At 42.9% G+C, this 10,192-nt stretch overlaps 1 protein-coding gene across 1 annotated transcript in view; it reads left to right on the top strand.

The window, feature by feature from the left end:
* The window catches only part of LOC112075550 (RAS guanyl-releasing protein 1), a gene marked incomplete at its 5' end in the record, with an annotated part of 22,983 nt that extends 13,548 nt beyond the window's left edge, over positions 1–9,435 (top strand). The window contains 5 exon segments of the mRNA XM_070440952.1: positions 7,244–7,294; positions 7,297–7,348; positions 8,122–8,272; positions 8,370–8,406; positions 9,180–9,435. Of these exon segments, the coding sequence (XP_070297053.1) occupies positions 7,244–7,294; positions 7,297–7,348; positions 8,122–8,272; positions 8,370–8,406; positions 9,180–9,364 (476 nt within the window).
* Positions 9,436–10,192: the final 757 nt, after the last annotated feature.

The raw sequence follows: 10,192 nt of genomic DNA, 5'->3' as shown, positions 1-10,192 counted from the left end.
TGCATGTCTACTGTATCTTTATTTAAAACAAGGCAGTCCCACTACATGTCTATTGTATATTTATTAAAACAAGGCAGTCCACTGACATGTCTATTGTATCTTTATTTAAAACAAGGCAGTCCCACTGACATGTCTATTGTATATTTATTTAAAAAAGGCAGTCCACCGACATGTCTATTGTATCTTTTTAAAACAAGGCAGTCCCACCGACATGTCTATTGTATCTTTATTTAAAACAAGGCAGTCCCACCGACATGTCTATTGTATCTTTATTTAAAACAAGGCAGTCCCACCGACATGTCTATTGTATCTTTATTTAAACAAGGCAGTCCCACCGACATGTCTATTGTATCTTTAATTTAAACAAGGCGGTCCCACTGTATATTTATTTAAAACAAGGCAGTCCCTGACATGTCTATTGTATCTTTATTTAAAACAAGGCAGTCCCACCGACATGTCTATTGTATCTTTATTTAAAACAAGGCAGTCCCACGACATGTCTATTGTATCTTTATTTAAAACAAGGCAGTCCCACCGACATGTCTATTGTATTTATTTAAAACAAGGCAGTCCCACTGACATGTCTATTGTATCTTTATTTAAAACAAGGCGGTCCCACTGTATATTTATTTAAAAACAAGGCAGTCCCACTGACATGTCTATTGTATCTTTATTTAAAACAAGGCAGTCCCACTGACATGTCTATTGTATCTTTTTTAAAACAAGGCGGTCCCACTGTATATTTATTTAAAACAAGGCAGTCCCACTGACATGGTCTATTGTATCTTTATTTAAAAAAGGCAGTCCCACTGACATGTCTATTGTATCTTTATTTAAAACAAGGCAGTCCACCGACATGTCTATTGTATCTTTATTTAAAACAAGGCAGTCCCACCGACATGTTCTATTGTATCTTTATTTAAAACAAGGCAGTCCCACTGACATGTCTATTGTATCTTTATTTAAACCAAGGCAGTCCACTGACATGTCTATTGTATCTTTATTTAACAACGCAGTCCCACTGACATGTCTATTGTATCTTTATTAAACCGGCAGTCCACTGACATGTCTATTGTATATTTATTTAAAACAAGACAGTCCCACTGACCATGTCTATTGTATATTTATTTAAAACAAGGCAGTCCCACGACATGTCTATTGTATATTTATTTAAACAAGGCAGTCCCACTGACATGTCTATTGTATATTTATTTAAAAACAAGGCAGTCCACCGACATGTCTATTGTATCTTTATTTAAAACAAGGCAGTCCCACGACATGTCTATTGTATTTTATTTAAAACAAGGCAGTCCCACGACATGTCTATTGTATCTTTATTTAAAACAAGGCGTCCCACCGACATGTCTATTGTATCTTTATTTAAAACAAGGCAGTCCCACCGACATGTCTATTCGTATATTTATTTAAAACAAGGGGTCCCACTGACATGTCTATTGTATCTTTATTTAAAACAAGGCAGTCCCACCGACATGTCTATTGTATATTTATTTAAAACAAGGCAGTCCACTGACATGTCTACTGTATCTTTATTTAAAACAAACAGTCCCACTGACATGTCTATTGTATATTTATTTAAAACCAAGGCAGTCCCACTGACATGTCTACTGTATCTTAATTTAAAACAAGGCAGTCCCACCGACATGTCTATTGTATATTTATTTAAAACAAGGCAGTCCCACTGACATGTCTTTGTATATTTATTTAAAACAAGGCAGTCCCACTGACATGTCTACTGTATCTTTATTTAAAAACAAGGCAGTCACCGACATGTCTATTGTATATTTATTTAAAACAAGGCAGTCCCACTGACATGTCTATTGTATATTTATTTAAAACAAGGCAGTCCCACCGACATGTCTATTGTATATTATTTAAAAACAAGGCAGTCCCACTGACATGTCTATTGTATATTTATTTAAAACAAGGAGGTCCCAACCGACATGTCTATTGTATCTTTATTTAAAACAAGGCAGTCCCACTGACATGTCTATTGTATATTTATTTAAAAAAAGGCAGTCCCACTGAGAACACCTGTTTTTCAAAGGGAAAACGGGAGGAGCGGCTGGAACGGAGTGTGTTGTTTGCGTTATAGGGTTTCTCGTTTAGTGGTTTGGATACTGTGAAAATGTCTGTCTGTCTGTCTGTCCTCTCTGTCTGTCTGTCCTCAGCAACACTCGGGCTCTTTCTAAATGTATCTCTCGTTGATTTCTCACATCCTGTCTCCCCCACCTACTTCTCAAAACACAATGGAGAAGAAGGTCAGAGGAGATAGACCTTGGGGGCTTCTTCTCTTCGATGTGGTTTGCGAAGGAGGCGAGGAGATAGGATGCAAGGAATCAAGTAGAGTTGAATTGGGATAGAACTGTGAGATGGTGTTGCCTGTCTGTGTGTGTGAGTCTTTTTTCATTTCCTCATTACTGTGCAGTCCTAAAGCAGAACTACCCCTAGTCTACCGCAACCCAAAGTTAACATCGTGTACTTTATCTGTCGTCCCCATAGAGATGTGTAGAGATCGCAACGTTGTATCTGTCCCATCATGGTGTCTGTGAGCCCACGTTCAGCACCATTGAGGTTATCTCCATTTTAAAGTAGTCAATTTTCTTCTAAATTTTAATGTTTTGAAAAAAAAAAGTGTAAAGCTATTATTGGTGATTGACGTCCCAACTGCAGTGCTGGAGTCTTAAACCAAATCTTGTGTGTCATTCATTTAATTGTGGCCACTAGATGGCGGTGATATAGCTTAAAGCCATTTACAAACCAATGGTGAAGGTGCATAAATATGTCAGAATTCAGATATCACAGTAATACTCCATTCACTACTTGTAGTTCTATAGTCCGTGTTGTTGGTCTTGGCTAGCTTAATGTTCCTGTCGCTAGCTAGCACTCAGTCACTCACGTGGCTGCTAGCATCGTCATGAAAAGAGGCATGAGGGAAGCACTACAATATGACATTTTTCTACATTGAACAAAAATATAAAACGCAACATTGATAAGTGTTGGTCCCATGTTTCATGAGCTGAAATAAAAGATCCCAGAAATGTTCCATACGCACAAAAAGCTTATTTCTCTCAAATGTTGTGCACAAATTTGTTTACATCCCTGTTAGTGAGCATTTCTCCTTCGTCAAGATAATCCATCCACCTGACAGGTGTGGCATATCAAGAAGCTGATTAAACAGCATGATAATTACACAGGTGCACCTTGTGCTGGGGCCACTAAAATGAAAGGCCACTCTAAAATGTGCAGTTTTGTCACACAACACAATGCCACAGATGACTAAAGTCTCGAGGGAGCGTGTAATTGGCATGCTGACTGCAGGAATGTCCACCAGAGCTGTTACCAGATAATTCTATGTTCATTTCTCTACCGTAAGCCGCCTCCATCTTTGTTTTAGAGAATTTGGCAGTACGTCCAACCGGCTTCACAACCCGCAGACAGCGTGTATGGCGTCGTGTGAGCGAGTGGTTTGCTGATGTTAATGTTGTGAACAGAGCGCCCCATGGTGGCGGTGGGGTTATGGTAAGGGCAGGCAGGCCCATTGTCGTGCCATTCATCTGCCGCCATCACTTCACGTTTCAGCATGATAATGCACGGCACCATGTCACAAGGATCTGTACACAATTTCTGGAAGCTGAAACTGTCCCAGTTCTTCCATGGCCTGCATACTCACCAGATATTTCATCCATTGAGCATGTTTGGGATGCTCTGGATCGACGTGTAAGACAGCGTGTTCCAGTTCCCGCCAATATCCAACAACTTCACACAGCCATTGAAAAGGAGTGGGACAACAATCCACAAGCCACAATCAACAACCTGATCAACTGTATGTGAAAGAGATGCGTCCCGCTCCATGAGGCAAATGGTGGTCACACCAGATACTGATTGATTTTCTGATCCACACCCCTACTTATTTTTTTTTAAAGGTATCTGTGACCAACAGATACATATCTGTATTCCCAGTCGTGTGAAATCCATAGATTAGGGCCTGATGAATTTATTTACATTTATTGATTTCCTTATATGAACTATAACTTAGTAAAATCTTTGAAATTGTTGCATGTTGCGTTTATATTTTTGTTCAGTATAAGTAGTGAGAACACTCTGGATCAGGCAATGTTGAAACGTAATCTTTAAACGCGTACAGTACTTATCTTAAATGTAGTTTTGTTAATTGACTAAAACAAGAAGACAACAAGAAAAATTGCGTTTGAAAAGGGTTACGTTTTTTTTGCTGCACGCCAATGGTAACCTAGGTAACCACATGTTGTTTTCCCCACAGTCCTATCTAATACCGACCGGGACTATTTTTAACACGGTTCAATGCACCGATAAATCAGCTAGGTAGCATCTTGGAGCTAAAATTGGAATCGTGTATACCAGGGGGTGAGCAAGTACTATTTGAGAAGGTTCCGGTCATACACATTTCCTAGGTAGAAAAAGGTCCGGATGGATATTGTCAGAAACAAACCCCCACCTCACAACACATGTGACCCCAAACTGTTGACACTCCAGAGAGAAAAAAAAATGTAGCAGTTTTAAAATGTACTTCCTGCAATTCCACACACTTATTTGTGGTTATATGATACTAGTTGTCAAACCTCAACCGAATTCTTAAAATATATATACAGTGCATTCGGAAAGTATTCAGACCCCTTTACTTTTTCCACATTTTGTTACGTTACAGCCTTGTTCTAAAATTGATTAAATAAAAAGTATTCCTCATCAATCTACACACAATACCCCATAATGACATCACAATACCCTATAATGACATCATAATGACATCACAATACCCCATAATGACATCACAATACCCCATAATGACATCACAATACCCCATAATGAAAAAGCGAAACCAGGTTTTTAGACTTTTTAGAAAATGTATGAAAAAAATGTTTTTTTAAATACCTTATTTACATAAGTATTCAGACCCTTTGCTATGAGACTCAAAATTTAGCTCAGTTGCATCCTTTTTCCATTGATCATCCTTGAGATGTTTCTACAACTTGAATGATTCAATTGATTGGACATGATTTGGAAAGGCACACACCTGTCTATATAAGGTCCCACAGTTGACAGTGCATGTCAGAGCAAAAACCAAGCCATGAGGTCGAAGGAATTGTCTGTGGAGCTCCGAGACAGGATTGTGTCGAGCCACAGATCTGGGGAAGGGTACAAAAACATTTCTGCAACATTGAAGGTCTCCAAGAACACAGTGGCCTCCATCATTCTGAAATGGAAGAAGTTTGGAACCACCAAGACTCTTCCTAGAGCTGGCCGCCCGGGCCAAACTGAGCAATCGGGGCAGAAGGGCCTTGGTCAGGGAGGTGACCAAGAACCAGACGGAAGCCACTCCTCAGTAAAAGGCATATGGCAGCCCGCTTGAAGTTGCCAAAAGGCACCTAAAGGACTCAGACCATGAGAAACAAGATTCTCTGGTCTGATGAAACCAAGATTGAACTCTTTGGCCTGAATGTCAAGCGTCACATCTGGAGGAGACCTGGCACAATCCCAACGGTGAAGCATGGTGGTGGCAGCATCATGCTGTGGGGATGTTTTTCAGTGGCAGGGACTGGGAGACTAGTCAGCATCGAGGGAAAGATGAACGGAGCAAAGTACAGAGAGATCCTTGATGAAAATCTGCTCAAGAGTGCTCAGGACCTCAGACTGGGGCGAAGGTTCACCTTCCATCAGGACAACGACCCTAAGCACACAGCCAGGACAATGCAGGAGTGTCTTGGGGACAAGTCTCTGAATGTCCTTGGGTGGCCCAGCCAGAGCCCAGACTTGAACCCGATCAAACATCTCTGGAGAGACCTGAATATAGCTGTGCAGCGACACTCCCCATCCAACCTGACAGAGCTTGAGAGGATCTGCAGAGAATGGGAGAAACTCCCCAAATACAGGTGTGCCAAGCTTGTAGCGTCATACGCAAGAAGACTTGAGGCTGTAATCGCTGCCAAAGGTGCTTCAACAAAGTACTGAGTAAAGGGTCTGAATACTTATTTAAATGTCATTTGCTAAAATTATATAAATGTAACCGATGTGAAATGACTAGCTAGTTAGCGGTGGTGTGCGCTAATAGCGTTTCAATCGGTGACGTCACTCGCTCTGAGACCTTGAAGTAGTTGTTCCCCGCGGCCGCAGCTTTTGAGGAGCGATGGGTAACGATGCTTTGAGGGTGGCTGTTATTGATGTGTGCAGAGGGTCCCTGGTTCGAGCCTAGGTAGGGGCGAGGAGAGGGACGGAAGCTATACTGTTACACAGAGAAGAAGGGGAGAAACTCCCCAAATTCAGGTGTGCTAAGCTTTTAGCATCATACCCAAGAAGACTCTAGGCTGTAATCGCTGCCAAAGGTACTTCAACAAAGTACTGAGTAAAGGGTCTGAATACTTATGTAAATGTAATATTTCAGTTTTTTCTTTTTTTAAATACATTTGCAAAAAAAAAAATAAGAATACAGTTTTTGCTTTGTCATTGTGGGGTACTGTGATGTCATTATGGGGTATTGTGATGTCATTAAGGAGTAGTGTGTGTAGATTGATGAGGGAAAAAACAATTGTATCCATTTTAGAATAAGGCTGTAACGTAACAAAATGTGGAAAAAGTGAAGGGGTCTGAATACTTTCCGAATGCACTGTATATATATTATTTATTTTTTAATTGGGGTCCATGGTCCGTGTTGACCCTGTTCTGGGTCCGTAATCCGTATTGACCCTGTTCTGGGTCCGTAATCCGTATTGACCCTGTTCTGGGTCCGTAATCCGTATTGACCTGTTCTGGTCGGTATCCGTATTGACTGTTTCTGGTCCGTATCCGTATTGACATGTTTTCTGGGTCGTATCCGTATGACCTGTTTTGGCGTCGATTGCCTGTTTGGTCTGGATCCAGTTACGTTTATTGATTATAGACGTACTAATGCTGATAGCAAAAAAAAGAGCAAAGAGAAATATACAAACGACGACTTAGCAAACTGGCATTTGTGGTAAGTGCATGGAGGCCGCCATCTTAATGACTTTGCTATTTTGAGAAAGACAATGCTCTGATCTTGACTGATCGCTCCCAAACCCATAGAAATCCCCGCCTAGTTTACTACTTTAAAATGGCGGAAAGCCCTCTATGGCAACGTCCATGCAAAACGTGTTATTTTCCAAGCAGAGATTCTATACATCTCTATGGTCGTACGTACACAGAATGAAATAAGTCTGTGTGACCTCTGCAGTCCATATGAAGAACTACGACCTGAACAAGATGGATACACTCTTGGAGGACTTTAGAAGATAGCAGCTAACTTCCCTTCTCCTTCTTGCAACAATGACAGTGACAGGTGAGATTGAGTGAGAGAGAGAGAGAGTGGAGAGTGAGAGAAGTGTGAGAGAGTGAGTGATCCTGTGCCACAGTTGGATGTGTGAACTCTTTCTTCTTAAGAACATTCTGTCTCTAGCTTTAACAATCTGTCACTCTCTCTTTCTCCTCCACCTCCTCTTCTCTCCACCATCATCCTCCTCTATCTCTCTCTTCCCATCCCTCTCTCCTCCCATCCTCTCCCTCTCTCTCCCATTCCTCCTCTCCCATCCTCCCTCCTCCACCCCTCTCCTCTTCACTCCACCATCTCCTCCCTCTCCCCTCCTCCCTCTCTCCTCTCATCCTCTCCTCCTCCTCCCATCCTCCCAGCTCTCTCTCTCCTCCATCCCCTCCTCCTCTCTTCCCATTCCTCCTCCTCTCTTCTCCTCTCTCCCTCCCTCTCTCCTCCATTCTCCCTCTTCTCTCCTCCCTCCTCTTCCTCCATCCTCCTCTCCCTTCTCTCCTCTCCTCCCCCCTTCTCCCTTCTCCTCCCATCCTCCTCCTCCTCTCCTTCCCATTCCTCCTTCTCTCCTCCTCCTCTCTCTCCTCCCATTCCTCCTCTCTCCTCCATTCCTCCCTCCATCTCTCCTTCTCTCTCCCTCCTCTCTCCTCCCTCCTCGCCTCCTCCTCCCTCCCTCCTCCTCTCTCACCATCCTCCTCTCCTTCCCTCCCTCTCTCCTCCCATCCTCCCCCCCTTCCTCCCTCTCTCTCCTGCTCCCTCTCTCCTCCCTCCCTCTCTCCTCCCATCCCTTCCAGAGAGGGGGAGATCAGTCTACAACAGATCAACTCCTACTTCATGAGGGGGATGTCCGTATGTGCCAAACTAGGATACAACTTCAAGAACGTTCACAACTTCCACGAGACCACGTACAAGCGACCCACCTTCTGTGACACTTGTGGAGGCTTTGTGGGTATAGCATTGAGCTGGATGTTGTTAAAACTGTGATTTGGCTGAGATTCACAAACCGTCTAATTCATGCTCTGTTGTGTCCGCTCTGTTGTAGCTGTGGGGAGTCATCAAGCAGGGCTTCCACTGTCGAGGTAAGATATCTCATCTAGACGTCGCACAACAGAATCACTCACAATATGATGTAACTGTACCTGAGAACAGTGGTTCCCAAACAGCATCACTCACAATATGATGTAACTGTACCTGAGAACAGTGGTTCCCAAGATGCAACTGTACCTGAGAACAGTGGTTCCCAAACAGCATCACTCACAATATGATGCAACTGTACCTGAGAACAGCGGTTCCCAAACAGATTGGTCGGCATTGTTCCATTTAATTTTTAAAGGAACTTCGTCCGGTTTTTTACTTACTCTTGAAAGTTATAATAGTAGAATGTACAAGGTAAAATTTCTAATATTGGGTAGTGTGTCATCAGTTACTCTTGTCATGTTTGTCTTTACAAACCTTAGAGAGATATTTATAACGTGAAATGTCCAGATCAACCAGACCACGTCAGCTAACGTTTTTAGCCCAAAGATATTGTAGTAAATGTTTGATTTACTCAMATATCACATGAATAAACATTAGACATGGCAACATGTGTAGAGTAGCAAGAAAATGTGCTTTAAAACCGGCAACATTTTTCTCTCCACCAACAAGAGGGATGTGAACAGTTTGTGTTATGAACAATGCAAGCATCACCTCTATTTCTATGTTGCAGGATTATAAACTCATTTCCTGTTCTACACATTTTGTCATGTGTAGAGATGATGTTCCCCAATGCCGGAAAGGGGGGCTGAGTGAAATAGTTTGGGAAACCCTGCCTTTTACTCTCTCCCTCTCTCTCTCTCTCTCTCCACATCAGACTGTGGGGTAAACTGTCACAGACACTGCCAGGACCTGTGTGGGATGCAGTGTGTGAAGAGAGACAGGGTGTACGCTGGGTCCTGTCCCTCCACCCCTGCATCAGCACTCACTCCTGTCCCAGACGTCCTAACGAAGGCGAACAGCTGGAGTAAGGCACACTCTATCACATTAACCTACTGCTAGTGACTGACACTCTATCACATCACCCTACTGCTAGTGACTGGCTCTATCACATCACCCTACTGCTAGTGACTGCTGGCTCTATCACATCACCCTACTGCTAGTGACTGACTCTATCCACATGTACCTACTGCTAGTGACTGACACTCTATCACATCACCCTACTGCTAGTGACTGACACTCTTATCACCATCACCCTACTGTTAGCTAGTGACTGGCACTCTATCAACATCACCCTACTGCTAGTGACTGGCTCTATCACATCACCCTACTGCCTAGTGACTGGACACTCTATCACATCACCCTACTGCTAGTGACTGCTCTGATCACATCACCCTACTGCTAGTGGATACTTGGACACTCTATCACATCACCTACTGCTAGTGACTGGACACTCTATCCACATCACCCTACTGCTAGTTGACTGACACTCTATCACATCAACTACTGCTAGTGACTGCAGCGTCCTAATCACATCACCCTACTGCTAGTGACTGACACTCTATCTACATCCAACCCTACTGCTAGTGACTGACACTCTATCACATGCACCCTACTGCCCTAGTGACTGACACTCTATCACATCACCTACTGCTAGTGACTTGCACAACTCTATCACATCTAACCCTACTGCTAGATGTGACCTGACGCTCTCATCACATCACCCTAACTGCTAGTGACTGACACTCTATCACATCACCCTTACTGCCTACGTTGGACTGACACTCTATCACGATACACCTACTGCTAGTGACTGCCACAATACCAGCTCTATCACCATCACTCACTGACTGCTAGTGACTGACACTCCTATCACATCACCATCCTCGG

The sequence above is a fragment of the Salvelinus sp. IW2-2015 genome, unplaced genomic scaffold (genome assembly GCF_002910315.2).
Source record: "Salvelinus sp. IW2-2015 unplaced genomic scaffold, ASM291031v2 Un_scaffold3233, whole genome shotgun sequence".
Lineage (NCBI taxonomy): Eukaryota > Metazoa > Chordata > Actinopteri > Salmoniformes > Salmonidae > Salvelinus > Salvelinus sp. IW2-2015.
This window is presented reverse-complemented; position numbering and strand designations above follow the sequence as displayed.